Source organism: Ranitomeya imitator, chromosome 2, assembly GCF_032444005.1.
Source record: "Ranitomeya imitator isolate aRanImi1 chromosome 2, aRanImi1.pri, whole genome shotgun sequence".
NCBI lineage: Eukaryota > Metazoa > Chordata > Amphibia > Anura > Dendrobatidae > Ranitomeya > Ranitomeya imitator.
The window spans coordinates 300986760-301005729 of NC_091283.1; the positions used below are offsets into that span (position 1 = coordinate 300986760).

The following is an 18970-nucleotide window of genomic DNA, read 5'->3' on the forward strand; positions in this document are numbered from 1 at the left end:
TCCCATATCAGGGATTTTGGAAGCCAAAAGCATCATTACCCTCTGTTTTCTCATCATAATATTTTTCTAACTTGTCAGCACATTCTACGTACGCTGTCATTTGGCTTTGTAGTTTACAGATCTGGGCAGGTAACGGTCAGAGTCTTCTAATCTCAGGGGGTAGTTGGATCCTCCAGGTGGTAAGTTCTATAGAAAAGGGCTTTCAATGCCCAAAGTCACTTGGACAGTTTTGGGTGGAGAAGAATGTTGTGGTCTAGAGGCAAAATGGTGATCACACAATTGTGATACGGCCGCACTACACCTCCGATAAAGCAGCCACAGCCGGTGACTGAGAAGAATCTGTGACTTCTCTGCATTTAGTGGTCACTACTCACCTGGGTAGTCATATGTAGGAATCTCCTCTTTACACCGCTCATCACCCCTCACATATGTCTCTGTAGTATTAATATGGGTCAGATCTTCACCCTGAAATAAATATTGCAAAAGTCATAGACAGATGGAGAAGTCACATCTATGATCAGCTCTAATCCTGCCATCTCCACCGTTCTCATAACACAAGTATAAAACATATAATACTGGTGGATAAAGCAACACTGAACACAAGACCTTCACAGCCATCTACACATTGTGACAGAGTCACTGGTAAGCTGATAGAGGGGAGATATGTGTCACTGCGCTTAACGGCGTCAGTGATGTGAAACCAGAGCATTTTTTCTCCAGCACACTACGTGTTGTGAGGGTTACGTTGCATAAACAGGCCTTGTTTTATGTGGACCTTCACAGAGCGGGTGGGAGAAGGTCCACTTTATCTTCCCTGGCAGACCTGCCAGGACCTGCATGAGGACATGATCATGTGATCAATCACATAATGGGGAAGTTACAGGCTTGGGTTGAAATAACCGAGCTCTACAGGCAGTCTGGGTTCAGCTAGCCTGGAGAGAGGAACCTCCAGAGGCTTTGTGGCTCGTCGAGTACAGACTGAACCTGGCCTGCTCCAGAGCGGGGGGCCACCCACAACATACGGACTGTGCTGCAGCATTTTTGTACTCCTTTATCGTTTTGTTCCTGTTTTATCCATGACATAGGGTATACGTGAGTTCCGTGACCTGGAAAAAATTACCCCAACCCCCTTAAACAGATCTCTTAACAATCTAAAGAATAAACTTCTAACGTACTCAAAACAGCAGACGGAGACATATGTTGGATTTAATTGGCCACAGCAGCCATTTTATTAAATAAAAGATAACAGAACTTTTATGACAACCCAGAATAGGAGGGGCGGTCCTCGAAGCCCCAAAGTTATAAAAAACTCAGTATCCCAAAAACTCCACAATGTTCAGCCCAGGATGAGTCTTACCCCCAGCCGTAAAGCACCAGCTCAGGGATAGATAACAACCAATCCTGGTCCACCGAACCCACCCCCATGCCAGGGGTCCATAAATCCACCTCACGCGGAATAACCGTACCGCGCCTTGTTAAATTCTCTCATGGGGTGTCCAGGACCTCTCAAGATCCCCACCCCATTGAACCACGATTTACCATTTCCACCGACTTCGAGGACCTCCACCCCCGCCAACTGCCGTGACAATACCCTGACAGCATTCACATAACAAAATAAATACATTTAGACGCCTCTTAAAACAATACTCCAAAAGCCCACATATGCCGACTTCACCCCCCCCATTACCCTAACCAAAAAAGGGAGGGTGGGCGGGAGATTCCTCACTTGTCACGCAGGCACCTAAAATGGATGCCTGCGTGAGGAGCGTGCCCCTTTTTATGTGCCCCCTCCCCACAGTCCCCTAGTTCCACCCCTTATTTTCAAAAAATGCCCCTAAAGCCACCCCTCAAGTTCCCAGTTAACCCCTTACCACCGTATCCCTTCTAACTGCTCCAGCTCCCCAGGTCCCACGTAACCCCGTCATGGCAGCCTCCCTTTACGTGCCGTGGGCCCCCAGTACGGCCTTTCTTGACATAGGGTATACGTGAGTTCCGTGACCTGGAAAAAATTACCCCAACCCCCTTAAACAGATCTCTTAACAATCTAAAGAATAAACTTCTAACGTACTCAAAACAGCAGACGGAGACATATGTTGGATTTAATTGGCCACAGCAGCCATTTTATTAAATAAAAGATAACAGAACTTTTATGACAACCCAGAATAGGAGGGGCAGTCCTCGAAGCCCCAAAGTTATAAAAAACTCAGTATCCCAAAAACTCCACAATGTTCAGCCCAGGATGAGTCTTACCCCCAGCCGTAAAGCACCAGCTCAGGGATAGATAACAACCAATCCTGGTCCACCGAACCCACCCCCATGCCAGGGGTCCATAAATCCACCTCACGCGGAATAACCGTACCGCGCCTTGTTAAATTCTCTCATGGGGTGTCCAGGACCTCTCAAGATCCCCACCCCATTGAACCACGATTTACCATTTCCACCGACTTCGAGGACCTCCACCCCCGCCACGAACACGAATGGCCTGACACCTTAGCCATTCATGTCCCTCCACACCTTCAAGCTTAATTCAATGCCACTACGGATAGCCAAACACCACATATCATTACCCACCGCGTTCAGGTGCACGCCATCAGCTCTCCAGTAAGCTCCGTGACCCGATTCCAAGTCCACATGTCTCACGGCCAACGCGCCATTCCTCACCATAAACCGAGATATGGCCCTGTTTATTTTAATCCGGGCCCTGTTCACCCCCTCGTGTGATCTAGCACCTCTCCATCTTTTACGGGGAATGATGTCGGACCACACCAACAACACTTTTGGAAACATGACCCAGAACCTCAGGATATCGAATTTGATATCCTTAATCAGCTCCCTACAAGACCGTTTAGCCAAATCATTCCCCCCTAAATGTATCACCACGATCTCTGGCACTCTATCCAGTCTAACAAAACGATGAAATTCAGGTAACCATTCCTTCCACACCATCCCCCTTTTACCGATCCATCGTAAAGTCACTGTCTCTCGAGAAAGACCCAACTGACGACCGTCCGGACGAACCGCAGCACGCAACGCAGCCCATACAACATACGAATGCCCCATGATCCAGACGAGCATCGGATCAGGCCCTGCAACACAGAAAGAAAGGCAACAAACAATTAACTTAACACAGCTTCTAACTCACAATAGGTTTGGGCGAACATACGACTGGAATCTTGAAGATTCCCACCTCCCAATTCTCCGAACCACATCCTCACCAAGGCCCCACCTAGCGGCCTCAGTCGCTGCCCCGATCCTGAAGGAGTGACCACTATATTGTGTTGCAGGTAAGCCCGCTGCCGCCAAACATTTCCTAAAAACAGAAATAAACTGAAAACGGGACAAGAAAGACCCATTTTCGTGCACCAAGAATGGCTCGTCTAACACCCCGCCCTTTGCCATGTACTTCTTCACGGATGCCACCGGGCACACCGGGGATCCTTCAACATTGAACAACACCACTTTGCACCCTTTCCCATACACGTCCGTTTTGGAAGCCTTAATAAACACTACCACCTTATTCCCTTCGACATCCACGTTTTCTCTTAACAAAATACCTTTTTTACTAACGGACGGGCTAACCAACTCACCTAACCGAAATGCCCCAAAGAAGGCCAAAGAAAAGGCTGCACAGAACAGAACCACTTCCCATTCGGAAAAACACACCTCTTGCAACTTCCGCTCAATGGCTGAGAGCACCTCATAAGATACGGGTCGGCGACCGTCCGAAGCCTTCCAGCCTTTCTTCCAACCCCGAACAACTTGCCGAACCAAGAAGGATTTCGTTATATCCTTACCCCCCCTCCATTTAAGGTTGAAGGCTAGCCCCGCCAGAAACTTATTCAAACGTGTCACAGACCAACCTGCCTCCCAATGATGACCTAAGAACAACAACAAACCATACTCCTCCTCCATATCCTGGTCCATACTTGACATCCAGGATTCCCACAAGCTCCAAGCCTGATTATAATGAGACCAAGATGAATCCGCGAGCGATTTGGTAAATAACTCTGTTACGGCCCTCGCGGCATGTTCCACAACTCCACTGGACAATCCCGGCCCGCGCTCTCCGCCTGTGGTGCCAAATCCCGGAAAAGCTGCCACTGAAATTGAGAAAGAGCAACAACTATTGGATCAGGCGCTGACAAGCTAACTTCAGATACAATCCATAAGTTAAACTTAAGACCCAGGAAAACCAAGTGCTGCAAGACCTTCACTACTGCAGGCGTAGCCGCTGACAACGAGTTTACCGCCGTCACCGTTCCAACATGCTCACAATGAAAAGAAATCTTCAAATTCCTCAATTTGTCACCCCGCAGGGCCAACGCAACTACCCTGGGGAACAAATGCAACAGTAGCCGGTTGTTTGTTAACCCCTCCTCCTTCCATTCTTCCGGCCAAGCCGCTGCTGACCAGCTACCATGAAAGAAAAGACCAAAGCCACTCATTTCAACGACATGCACCAAAATGCCCAAGGAGGTAGCATCTGCCACCGGCTGAATCCACAGAGATCTGCCATTGTACTCGTCCAGAAAATCCGCCCACATCTTCAAATCGTCCCGAAACTCTTTCTTTATCCTGATGAAATGCAAAGGGGACTTTACCCCTACTGTTGCCAAGGATAGGCGGCGGCAGAACGCTCGACCCATCGGCATGATCCTACATGCAAAGTTCAGTTTCACTAACAACGATTGCAAACTGCGCAAATTTATCTTCTTCAAACCAATCGTATTAACCACATCTTGGCGCAACGCGGTAACCTTGTCTGCAGGTAGCCTACATTCCATTGCTACCGTGTCGATTTCAATGCCTAGGAAGCTCAACACTGTCACCGGACCAACTGTTTTATCCTCCGCCAAAGGCACCCCGAAGTTTTTTGTCACACTCTCCATTGTATGCAACAAAATCGAACAATCTGCTGATTCCGCTGGCCCTATAAACAGAAAGTCATCCAGATAGTGCGAACATGAGCGTATCCCAGACACATCTTTCACCACCCATTCTAGGAACGTGCTGAAGGCCTCAAAGTAAGCACATGAAATCGAGCAACCCATGGGAAGACAACGATCAACAAAGAAGCCGCCATCCCAAAAACAACCCAATAAATGCAAACTGTCAGGATGAACTGGCAACAAACGAAAGGCCGCTTCGATGTCGGTCTTAGCCAGCTTAGCCCCCTTTCCACATGCTCTAACCCACTCCATCGCTGAATCGAATGATAAGTACGACACCGAACTCAACTCGGGATCAATACCATCATTAACCGAAGATCCCTTCGGAAATGACAGGTGATGGATTAACCTAAATTTATTAGGTTCTTTCTTAGGGACCACGCCAAGAGGTGACACCCTCAGATTTGCAATCGGAGGGGCGACAAACGGGCCTGCCATTCTTCCCAGAGCAACTTCCTTATTCAACTTCTCCGACACGACCTCCGGGAATTGTAACGCCGATTTCAAATTTTTTCTTTTTAAACTAACATCCTGCTCAACATAAGGGATTTTGAAACCCTCCTTAAAACCGTCGCGCAATAAAACTGCAGCTGACCTATCAGGGTATCTACTTAGAAAGGCCTCCATCACGACCCACTGCAACGGAGTCACCCCTTTTGTCAGCTGAATCTCCAACTTTTTGCCTGTTACCCCTGAAACATTTTGAAGCGCTATGCACCCCCCCGCAGGTTGAACACTCGTGCCTATATTTACACTTGCTCCCGAACCTGCATATGCCATCATTGAAGGCGAAACACAGTCCCTTCTGCAAAGCCGCCGAGTGTCCTGACTGCCCTGAACTCCCGGCGCCCCCGTGAAAAGGCTGGCTAGTCTGACCTAAACGGGACGGGACCATAACTCTCATCCACAACGCTATGTCCTTGTGATCCCACCTGATACTTGGCCTAAAAGCCTTACGCTGACGAAACTGTTCGTCATAGCGTAACCAACCCTGTCCCCCATAGGTCCTGTAAGCCTCCCCTATGGCATCTAAGTAACAAAATAATGCCGAGCAATTTTCCGGGGCCTTCTCCCCGATTACGCTAGCCATAATAGCGAAAGCTTGCAGCCAATTTGAAAATGATCTGGGAATCAGCCTATATCTCCGTTTCTCCTCATCTTCTTTTTTAGAGTCCTCCCTTCTAGGTCTATCCAAATTAAATCTCTCTAGGGGTAAAAGAGAAAATATTTCTATGTACTCCCCTTTCCAGATTTTTTCCCTAACCTCTTGTTTTAAATGTGCCCCTAACGGGCCCTCGAAGCAGACATAGACCTCCCCCCTAGCCGCATCGTCTAGTTGCGGTACATCCTCCTTTTCCTTATCCTGCAAAGCTCCCTCACCTGGTGCATCAATTCCTGACCCAGGCCCTGGTGCTGTTCCGTCCTTCTCCCTTGATGAGCTCCCCGTGTCTGCCGCAGGACCCGCACTGCTGGATGTACCCGTAACTTCAGACAACTGTCTAGACCCCTCAAACGACCCCGTATTTCCCAACCAAGCAGCTGACGGCAAAGACCCCCTGCTAAGACCGGACCCCCACAAGCCCGCTAGCTCCCCTAAACCTCTAAGGATTAAACCCATACCCCCGCTAGCAACTCCCGAAGTAATGTCACTATTCCTAGCTTCAGGGGAAACTATGCCTGGCAAATTAAAGATAGGGAAAATGTTCTCACCTAGCTGCCTGGGTGCTGTGAGCCCAGCAGCCGAAGATCCAGCTCCCAGCCGAAGGTGTCCTGCATCCCGACCGGCTTGATCCGCGATGTTGCCCGCCGAACTCCTGGCGGCCGTATCCGTGTCCTGGCGACTCGGTGATGCCGTCGACTGCCCTGGTGCTGCGGAAAGGGAAAAGGCCGAGCCAGCATCCTGCCGCCCGATGGAAGATGTGCGGCTCCTTGCCACGGATACGTCCCCGGCACTGCGTACCGAAGCGACGGAATGTCGCCTGCCGGAATCCGGAAAATTTCCGCCACCACCAGCAGAGGACGCAGATCCAGGAAAGTTCCGGCCATCACCAGCAGAGGGCGCAGATCCAGGAAAATCCCGGCCATCACCAGCAGAGGGCGCAGCTGCAGGAAAATCCCGGCCAACACCAGAAGAGGGCGCCGAACTTGCAATATCCAGGCCACCACCAGCAGAGGGCGCTGCTGCGTTGAAGACTCCAGAGCTGTGCACTGCAGAAGGCCGCACGCTGATGCCAGGGCCAGCCGACTGCCGCCCGCATAATCCTCGGCGCTGAGGGGCCACCGCACCTGGCCCCCGTCTCCTCGGCTGTCGCTGCCTCCCACGCTGAGCGGCGCCAGCGGGCATGCTGACGGCCGCCGTACCGGCTCCTGCTCCTGCCGCCCCACGTCGCCCGGAAACTGAAGGAGGGGAGGAAGGATCCACCCCCCGTTGTAGGCCCCGCCGCACTGGAGGATTCCTCCCGGCGCCGCGCTGTGAGGTGGAGGGAACAGCGCTGCTTACCGGAGGGTCCGCAGAGGGGCTCCTATTTCGGCGCCGGGCCCTGGGGATGATGTCCGGGCTTAGGCGCGCCGGAGGCCTAGTCCTCCGCGGCCGGCGCCCGTCCTGCGGTGCCTGCGATGGTGCTCCCGATGTCCCCTGGAGAAGGCTGTTAACGGATGCATTCAGCCAATCTGTCCCCTGGGAGCTGGCTGCCGTCCGGAGACGCTGGAGGATCGCTTCCACGTCCATTCTGGTAAGTGTGACAGAGATTCCTCACTTGTCACGCAGGCACCTAAAATGGATGCCTGCGTGAGGAGCGTGCCCCTTTTTATGTGCCCCCTCCCCACAGTCCCCTAGTTCCACCCCTTATTTTCAAAAAATGCCCCTAAAGCCACCCCTCAAGTTCCCAGTTAACCCCTTACCACCGTATCCCTTCTAACTGCTCCAGCTCCCCAGGTCCCACGTAACCCCGTCATGGCGGCCTCCCTTTACGTGCCGTGGGCCCCCAGTACGGCCTTTCTAGAAGGCTGAGTTTGTTTTCCCCACAAGTTGGTTTATGCTGCCTTACAATAACTCAATGAGGATTTAAAGAGACGTTGTTCCTATTTTTCCTACCTCTGTGTGCCACCACGTGAGTGAAATACCACAACATCATAAAGCCTCTTGCACACGTCCGTGTCTCTGGTACGTGAGGTGACAGTTTTCACACGTACCGGAGACACGTACACACGTAGACCCATTCAAATGAATGGGTCTGTGCACGTTAGTGTGTTTCCATGGACCGTGTGACCCGCAAGTAGTCATGTCTGTTTTTTACTTTCAGCATGGACGGAAAAACGTACTGCACATGTGCACATGGAGAACACACATTTATATCCTCCGTGTGACACACATCAGCACCAGGGAAGAAGCGCTACAGTAACCGCTGTTCCTCGGCGGCAGGTGCTGAAGACGGCTCTCATCATTCTCCCCTGCTCTGCTGGCAGTCGGCGTTAGCAGAGGAGAAAGATGAGAGTTATATTAACCCCTTAGTGACAGAGCCAATTTGGTACTTAATGACCAGGCCAATTTTTGCAATTCTGACCACTGTCACTTTATGAGGTTATAACTCTGGAACGCTTCAACGGATCCCGCTGATTCTGAGATTGTTTTTTCGTGACATATTGTACTTCATGTTAGTGGTAACATTTCTTCGATATTACTTGCGATTATTTATGAAAAAAACAGAAATATGGCGAAAATTTTTAAAATTTTGCAATTTTCAAACTTTGTATTTTTATGCCCTTAAATCAGAGAGATATGTCATAAAAAATAGTTAATAAATAACATTTCCCACATGTCTACTTTACATCAGCACAATTTTGGAAACAAAATTTTTTTTTGTTAGGGAGTTATAAGGGTTAAAAGTTGACCAGCAATTTCTCATTTTTACAACACCATTTTTTTTTAGGGACCACATCACATTTGAAGTCATTTTGAGGGGTCTATATGATAGAAAATAATGAAGTGTGACACCACTCTAAAAACTACACCCCTCAAGGTTCTCAAAACCACATTCAAGAAGTTTATTAACCCTTTACGTGCTTCACAGGAACTGAAACAATGTGGAAGGAAAAAATGAACATTTAACTTTTTTTTGCAAACATCTTAATTCAGAACCATTTTTTTTATTTTCACAAGTGTAAAAACAGAAATGTAACCATAAATTTTGTTATGCAATTTCTCCTGAATACGCCAATACCCCATATGTGGGGGTAAACCACTGTTAGGGCGCACCGCAGAACTTAGAAGTGAAGGAGCGCCGTTTGACTTTTTCAATGCAGAATTGGCTGGAATTGAGATCGGACACCATGTCACATTTAGAGAGCCCCTGATGTACCTAAACAGTGGAAACCCCCCAATTCTAGCTCCAACCCTAACCCCAACACACCCCTAACCCTAATCCCAACCTGATCCATAATCCTAATCACTAACCCTAACCATAATCACAACCCTTACCCCAAAACAACCCTAATGTCAACCCTAACCATAACCCTAATCAAAACCCTAAATCCAACACACCCCTAATCCTAATCTCAACCCTAACCTCAAACCTAACCCTAATCCCAATACACCCCTAATCACAACCCTAACCTTAACCCTAATCCCAAACCTAACCCTAATCCCAAGCGTAACCCTAATGCCAACCCTAACCCTAATACGAACCCTAATCCAAACCCTAACCCTAATCCCAGCTCTAACCCTAACTTTAGCCCCAACCCTAGCCCTAACTTTAGCCCCAACCCTAACCCTAGGGCTACTTTCACACTTGCGTCGTTTGGCATTCCGTCGCAATCCGTCGTTTTGGACAAGAAACGGATCCTGCAAATGTGCCCGCAGGATGCGTTTTTTGCCCATAGACTTGTATTGCCGACGGATCGTGACGGATGGCCACACGTCGCGTCCGTCGTGCACTGGATCAGTTGTGTTTTGGCGGAGCGTCGGCACAAAAAAAGTTCAATGAAACGTTTTTTTGAACGTCGCATCCGCCATTTCTGACCGCGCATGCGTGGCCGTAACTCCACCCCCTCCTCCCCAGGACATAGATTGGGCAGCGGATGTGTTGAAAAACTACAGCTGCTGCCCACGTTGTGCACAATTTTCACAACGTGCGTCGGTATGTCGGGCCGACGCATTGCGACGGCCCTGTACCGACGTAAGTGTGAAAGAAGCCTAACCCTAAGTTTAGCCCCAACCCTAACCCTAAATTTAGCCCCAACCCTAGCCCTACCCCTAACCTAACCCTACCCCTAACCTAACCCTACCCCTAACCCTACCCCTAACCCTACCCTAACCCTAACCCTACCCCTAACCTAACCCTACCCCTAACCCTACCCCTAACCCTAACCCTACCCCTAACCCTAACCCTACCCCTAACCTAACCCTACCCCTAACCCTACCCCTAACCCTACCCCTAATTTTAGCCCCAACTGCTGTTCTCCTGCCGGCCGGAAGATGGAGACAGATGGCGGGCGCACTGGGCATGCGTCCGCCATGTTCTGCTGCCGGCGGCCAGGAGGAGCAGCAAGAGGATCCAGGGACCTAGGTGAGTATGCCAGGGTCCCCGAATCCCCCTATTTCTCTGTCCTCTGATGTGCGATCACATCAGAGGACAGAGAATTACACTTTACTTTTTTTTTTTTTTTTTTGCGGTCGCCGGTAAACAGTTAATTACCGGCGATCGCAAAACAGGGGTCGGTAATACCGACCCCGATCGTGCTCTTTGGGGTCTCGGCTACCCCCGGCAGCCGAGACCCCAAAGATTCTCCCGGTGCCGGCCGGCGGGCGCACTGCGCATGCGCCCGCCATTTTGAAGATGGCGGCGCCCACCGGGAGACACGAGGAGCATCGGGGGAGCTAGGTGAGTATTGGGGGGCCACCTGGGACCCCTTTTCTCTGTCCTCCGATGTGCGATCACATCGGAGGACAGAGAAATTAAAAAGAGATCGCTTTTTTTTTTTTTTTGCGATCGCCGGTAAACGGTTAATTACCGGCGATCGCAAATGCGGGGTGGGTTAAAAAACCCCCGAATCATGTTCTCTGGGGTCTCGGCTACCCTCGGCAGCCGAGACCCCGGAGAAAATCGGCCTCTGGGGGGCGCTATGGACTTTTTCCACAGCGCCGTTAATTAACGGCGCTGTGGTTTAAGTACCCTTAGCGGCCGCCGTTAAAAGGCGTATCGGCGGTCGCTAAGGGGTTAAAGTCGGAATGATGACAGCAGGTGGGGCTTTTGGGACTATTACTCCCATCATCTGACAAATGCTACCGCTAATAACAGTGACAGCAGAAGCGGATGATCGGGGATTTTCCTCACCAGCCACCTGCAATATATCGAAATAAATAAATGAAAAACCCGGTGTGGGTTCCCCCCTATTTTCTTGAACCAACCAAGCAAAACTCACAGCTGGGGGCTGCAACCCTCAGCTGTCAGCTTCAGCAAGGTTAGTTATCAAGAATAGAGGGGCACCCATGCTATTTTTAAAATTATTTAAATAAATAATTTTAAAAAATGGCATGGGGTCCCCCCATTTTTGACAACCAGCCTTGCTAAAGCTCATAGCTGGGGGCTGGTATTCTCAGGCTGTTAAGGGGTCATGGATATTGACCCCCCAGCCTAAAAACAGCAGCCTGCAGCTGCCCAGAAAAGGTGCACCTATTAGATGTGCCAATTTTTGCGCTTTGCCCGACTCTTCCCACTTGCCCTGTAGCGGTGGCAAGAGGGGTTAATATTTGTAGGGTTGATTTCATCTTTGTATTGTCAGGTGACATCAAGCCACAGCTTAGTAATGGAGAGGTGTCTATAAGACATCTCTCCATTACTAATCCTATACTTATATGGTAAATAAAGACACAGCCAGAATAAAGTCCTTTATTTGAAAAAAAAAAACACAGACTCCTTTAATATTCTCAATTAAACCATACTTACGACCTCCCCTAATTCCACCGAAGTCCTCGATCTCCTGTTATAAAAATAAAATAACAGAACAACAATATACCATACCTGTCTGTCATTCTGTCCCACGCTGTAATCCATGTCTGGGGGATAATTAGTTTTCAACCTGGACAGTGCTAAGATGTGACCGTCCAGGCTGAAAACCACTGGTGACTGAGCTGATGAGAGCGCAGCATCATTTACCAGCGGTGACATCATCGAGGCCGGGCTGAACTGCGGTGACCTCAGGATAGTGGGAAAATGCTATATCTGGGTAAAAGAAGTCTAAGGGTACCGTCACACACTGCCATTTCGATCGCTACGACGGTACGATTCGTGACGTTCCAGCGATATCGTTACGATATCGCTGTGTCTGACACGCAGCAGCGATCAGGGATCCTGCTGAGAATCGTACGTCCTAGCAGATCGTTTAGAACTTTCTTTTGTCGCTGGATCTCCCGCTGGCATCGCTAGATCTGTGTGTGTGACACCGATCTAGCGATGCGATCTAGCGATGCGTTCGCTTGTAACCAGGGTAAACATCGGGTTACTAAGCGCAGGACCGCGCTTAGTAACCCGATGTGTACCCTGGTTACCAGCGTAAAAAAAAACAAACAGCACATACTTACATGCTGGTGTCCGTCAGGTCCCTTGCCGTCTGCTTCCCGCACTGTGACTGTCGGCCGTAAAGTGAAAGCAGAGCACAGCGGTGACGTGCTTTCACTTTACGGCCGGCAGTCAGTGAGTGCGGGAAGCAGATGGCAAGGGACCTGACGGACACCAGAATGTAAGTATGTGCTGTTTGTTTTTTTTTACGCTGGTAACCAGGGTAAACATCGGGTTACTAAGCGCGGTCCTGCGCTTAGTAACCCGATGTTTACCCTGGTTACCCGGGTACCTCGGCATCGTTGGTCGCTGGAGAGCGGTCTGTGTGACAGCTCCCCAGCGACCACACTACGATTTACCTACGATCACGGCCAGGTCGCATCGCTGGTCGTGATCGTAGGTAAATCGTATAGTGTGACGGAACCCTAAATTCCTCAATAGGGGTTACCCCTACAAAGCGATAACACAACCCATGATCCCACTAGGAGTCGCAATAACACTATGAGTAGCCGGGTCCCTTTTGTACATCATTATCACCCTTCAGCCTATATTAGCCATAGAACCATTTGCAAACATTGGTATCTCTTACAGACGGCCGATCCCACAATTGAAGATTTCAAAAACCCTTTTCAGATGAGCACGCAATATGCGTGACACCTTAGTCAGAGCTGACACTGGCCCTACTCGTACATCCAATACACGTTTCTTGCGGAATCCCAAAATGGGCACTTTCCCCTGCCTCAACTGCAATCAGTGCAACAAAGTTCTGAAGGGAGACACTATCCATCATCCATACACTGGGAAGAGATACAATATCAATCAATTTCTCACCTGTGACTCCAATTTCGTAGTATATTTGATTAATTGCCCCTGTGGCCTACTTTACCTGGGTGAGACTACCCAATCGGTCAAAGACAGAATTTCGAAACATAAGTCTACCATCAGGTACAACAACCTTTTACTTTCCATTCCACAACACATTTTCTCTAAGGGCCATAACGTGGCACAATTAAGGTTTCAAGTGATCGACCATGTCTCACCCTCCCTTCCCCCACAGGGGGAGCGACCGCATCTCAATAATAACACAGAGGGAAGCGTACTGGATCCATGAGCTAAACACTCTGACTCCAAAAGGACTTAACAGAGACTCTGATTTGCAATCCTTTATGTAATCCTTCATGTAATTGTTTGATATTGATTTTGCTTTTATGCCAGAGTATCATTTAATGCAATATGTTATCTATTTCTTATTACAGCCGTGCACATATATCAGAATTTTGGAATCTTTTTTCTTTTTGCAGAGCCGCATGAACTGAATATCTTCTGCACCTCATCTCCACTGTGTCACTTCTTCACCGTGGATCCATAGATTCCCCACTGCAACCTTCAAGTCTCCACCCACCAATCTGTAACACACCGATCACCACTCTACCTGGAGCGCACATCTCCTAGTTCCGGCAGATAGAACGCATAGCGCCGCTGGTTCCGGCTCCTGACACGCAAACGTCACTTCCGGTTAGCCGCTCCCGGCAAGTGGAACGCAAAGCACCGCTGGTTCCAGCTCCTAACACGCAAACGTCACTTCCGGTTAGCTGCTCCCGGCAAGTGGAACGCATAGCGCCGCTGGTTCCGGTTCCTGACACGCAAACGTCACTTCCGGTTAGTCGCTTCTGGCAAGTGGAACGCATAGCGCCGCTGGTTCCAGCTCCTGACACGCAAACGTCACTTCCAGATAGTCTCTTCTGGCAAGTGGAACGCATAGCGCCGCTGGTTCCGGCTCCTGACACGCAAACGTCACTTCCGGTTAGCCGCTCCTGGGAAGTGGAACGCGTATCGCCGCTGGTTCCGGCTCCTGACATGCAAACGTCACTTCCGGTTAGCCGCTCCTGGGAAGTGGAACGCGTATCGCCGCTGGTTCCGGCTCCTGACATGCAAACGTCACTTCCGGTTAGCCGCTCCCGGCAAGTGGAACGCATAGCACCGCTGGTTCCAGCTCCTGACACGCAAACGTCACTTCCGGTTAGTCGCTTCTGGCAAGTGGAACGCATAGCGCCGCTGGTTCCAGCTCCTGACAAGCAAACGTCACTTCCGGTTAGTCGCTTCTGGCAAGTGGAACGCATAGCGCCGCTGCTTCTGGCTCCTGACACGCAAACGTCACTTCCGGTTAGCCGCTCCCGGCAAGTGGAACGCATAGCGCCGCTGGTTCCAGCTCCTGACACGCAAATGTCACTTCCTGTTAGCCACTTCCAGCAAGTGTAACGCATTGCGCCGCTTGTTCCGGCTCCTGACACGCAAACGTCACTTCTGGTTAGGCGCTCCCAGCAAGTGGAACGCATTGAGCCGCTTGTTCCAGCTCCTGACACGCAAACGTCACTTCTGGTTAGCTGCTTCCGGCCCTCAAACACAGCAATAAGGCGCACACATAGCCAGGAATTAATAGGGACCCCAGGCACGTCACGATCACCCTCCAGACCTGCGGTGGATACCGTGTCTTTGCACATAGCTCCTGATGTATTGGTAAGTTTATGCACTGTTAGGCCCCACTCTTTTTGAGTACCTCGGTGATATTAACAGTTATGAAAGGCAATTCAGAATCACAATGGACATGGAGGTCAGAGCACATACAGTGAACTGACAATAACCCAAAATAATAGAACGAGCTCTGAGACGTGGGAACTCTGCAGACCGCAATCCCTAAGCCTATCAAACCACACTAAAGGTAGCCGTGGAGCGCTCCTGACCAGAACCTAGGCGCCTCGTCACAGCCTGAGAAACTAGCTAATCCTGAAGATAGAAAAATAAGCCTACCTTGCCTCAGAGAAATTCCCCAAAGGAAAAGGCAGCCCCCCACATATAATGACTGTAAGATGAAAACACAAACATAGAGATGAAACAGATTTAGCAAAGTGAGGCCCGACTAGCTGAACAAAACGAGGATAGGGAAGATAACTTTGCGGTCAGCACAAAAACCTATAAAAAACCACGCAGAGGGGACAAAAAGACCCTCCGCACCGACTAACGGTACGGAGGTGGTCCCTCTGCGTCTCAGAGCTTCCAGCAGGCGAGAAAAACCAATAAAGCAAGCTGGACAGAAAAATAGCAACAAAATAACATAAGCAAAATTTAGCTTTGCAGAGCAGCAGGCCACAGGAATGATCCAGGGAAAAAACAAGTCCCACACTGAAACATTGACAGGAAGCATAGATCAAAGCATCAGGTGGAGTTAAGTAGAGAAGAAGCTAACGAGCTCACCAGATCACCTGAGGGAGGAAACTCAGAAGCTGCAGTACCACTTTCCTCCACAAACGGAAGATCCCAGAGAGAATCAGCCGAAGTACCACTTGTGACCACAGGAGTGAACTCTGCCACAGAATTCACAACAGTACCCCCCCCTTGAGGAGGGGTCACCGAACCCTCACCAGAGCCCCCAGACCGACCAGGATGAGCCACATGAAAGCCACGAACAAGATCGAGAGCATGGACATCAGAGGCAAAAACCCAGGAATTATCCTCCTGAGCATAACCCTTCCATTTAACCAGATACTGGAGTTTCCGTATTGAAACACGAGAATCCAAAATCTTCTCCACAATATACTCCAATTCCCCCTCCACCAAAACCGGGGCAGGAGGCTCAACAGATGGAACCATAGGTGCCACGTATCTTCGCAACAATGACCTATGGAATACGTTATGTATGGAAAAAGAATCTGGATGGGTCAGACGAAAAGACACAGGATTAAGAACCTCAGAAATCCTAAACGGACCAATAAAACGAGGTTTAAACTTAGGAGAGGAAACCTTCATAGGAATATGACGAGAAGATAACCAAACCAGATCCCCAACACGAAGTCGGGGACCCACACGGCGTCTGCGATTAGCGAAAAGTTGAGCCTTCTCCTGGGACAAGGTCAAATTGTCCACTACCTGAGTCCAAATCTGCTGCAACCTGTCCACCACAGTATCCACACCAGGACAGTCCGAAGACTCAACCTGTCCTGACGAGAAACGAGGATGGAACCCAAAGTTGCAGAAAAATGGCGAAACCAAGGTAGCCGAGCTGGCCCGATTATTAAGGGCGAACTCAGCCAAAGGCAAAAAGGACACCCAGTCATCCTGATCAGCAGAAACAAAGCACCTCAGATATGTTTCCAAGGTCTGATTGGTTCGCTTGGTCTGGAAATTAGTCTGAGGATGGAAAGCCGAGGAAAAAGACAAGTCAATGCCCATCCTACCACAAAAGGCTCGCCAAAACCTCGAAACAAACTGGGAACCTCTGTCAGAAACGATATTCTCTGGAATGCCATGCAAACGAACCACATGCTGGAAGAACAAAGGCACCAAATCAGAGGAGGAAGGCAATTTAGACAAGGGTACCAGATGGACCATCTTAGAAAAGCGATCACAGACCACCCAAATGACTGACATCTTTTGAGAAACGGGAAGGTCAGAAATAAAATCCATAGAGATATGTGTCCAAGGCCTCTTCGGGACCGGCAAGGGCAAAAGCAACCCACTGGCACGAGAACAGCAGGGCTTAGCCCGAGCACAAATCCCACAGGACTGCACAAAAGCACGCACATCCCGCGACAGAGAGGGCCACCAAAAGGATCTAGCCACTAACTCTCTGGTACCAAAGATTCCAGGATGACCAGCCAACACCGAACAATGAAGTTCAGAGAGAACTCTATTCGTCCACCTATCAGGGACAAACAGTTTCTCCGCTGGGCAACGATCAGGTTTATTAGCCTGAAATTTTTGCAGCACCCGCCGCAAATCAGGGGAGATGGCAGACACAATTACTCCTTCCTTGAGGATACCCGCCGGCTCAGATAAACCCGGAGAGTCGGGTACAAAACTCCTAGACAGAGCATCCGCCTTCACATTTTTAGAGCCCGGAAGGTACGAAATCACAAAGTCAAAACGGGCAAAAAACAACGACCAACGAGCTTGTCTAGGATTCAAGCGCTTGGCAGACTCGAGATAAGTCAAGTTCTTATGATCAGTCAATACCACCATGCGATGCTTAGCTCCTTCAAGCCAATGACGCCACTCCTCGAATGCCCACTTCATGGCCAGCAACTCTCGGTTGCCCACATCATAATTACGCTCAGCAGGCGAAAACTTCCTGGAAAAGAAAGCGCATGGTTTCATCACTGAGCAACCAGAACCTCTCTGCGACAAAACAGCCCCTGCTCCAATCTCAGAAGCATCAACCTCGACCTGGAACGGAAGAGAAACATCTGGTTGACACAACACAGGGGCAGAAGAAAAATGACGCTTCAACTCTTGAAAAGCTTCCACAGCAGCAGAAGACCAATTGACCACATCAGCACCCTTCTTGGTCAAATCGGTCAATGGTTTAGCAATACTAGAAAAATTGCAGATGAAGCGACGATAAAAATTAGCAAAGCCCAGGAACTTTTGCAGACTTTTCAGAGATGTCGGCTGTGTCCAATCATGGATGGCTTGGACCTTAACCGGATCCATCTCGATAGTAGAAGGGGTAAAGATGAACCCCAAAAACGAAACCTTCTGCACACCAAAGAGACACTTTGATCCCTTCACAAACAAAGAATTAGCACGCAGGACCTGAAAAACCGTTCTGACCTGCTTCACATGAGACTCCCAATCATCCGAGAAGATCAAAATGTCATCCAAGTACACAATCAGGAATTTATCCAGGTACTCTTGGAAGATGTCATGCATAAAGGACTGAAACACTGATGGAGCATTGGCAAGTCCGAACGGCATCACGAGATACTCAAAATGACCCTCGGGCGTATTAAATGCAGTTTTCCATTCATCACCTTGCTTAATTCGCACCAGATTATACGCACCACGAAGATCTATCTTTGTGAACCAACTAGCCCCCTTAATCCGAGCAAACAGATCAGATAACAATGGCAAGGCGTACTGAAATTTAATCGTGATCTTATTAAGAAGGCGGTAATCTATACAAGGTCTCAGCGAATCATCCTTCTTGGCTACAAAAAAGAACCCTGCTCCTAATGGCGACGATGACGGGCGAATATGCCCCTTCTCCAGGGATTCCTTCACATAACTGCGCATAGCGGTGTGTTCAGGCACGGACAAATTAAACAATCGACCTTTTGGGAATTTACTACCAGGAATCAAATTGATAGCACAATCACAATCCCTATGCGGAGGTAGGGTATTGGACTTGGGCTCATCAAATACATCCCGGTAATCAGACAAGAACTCTGGGACCTCAGAAGGAGTGGATGACGAAATTGACAGAAATGGAACATCACCATGTACCCCCTGACAACCCCAGCTGGACACCGACATGGATTTCCAATCTAATACTGGATTATGGGCTTGTAGCCATGGCAACCCCAACACGACCACATCATGCAGATTATGCAACACCAAAAAGCGAATAACCTCCTGATGTGCAGGAGCCATGCACATGGTCAGCTGGGTCCAGTATTGAGGCTTATTCTT

At 49.4% G+C, this 18970-nt stretch overlaps 1 protein-coding gene across 1 annotated transcript in view; it reads right to left on the reverse strand.

Moving 5' to 3' along the window:
• LOC138663355 (oocyte zinc finger protein XlCOF6-like) overlaps window positions 1–18970 on the reverse strand; it is a 53501-nt gene that overhangs the window by 25314 nt on the left and 9217 nt on the right. Inside the window, exon 6 of the mRNA XM_069749534.1 lies at window positions 375–465. Within this exon, the coding sequence (XP_069605635.1) occupies window positions 375–465 (91 nt within the window). The remainder of the gene's footprint in view (window positions 1–374; window positions 466–18970) is intronic.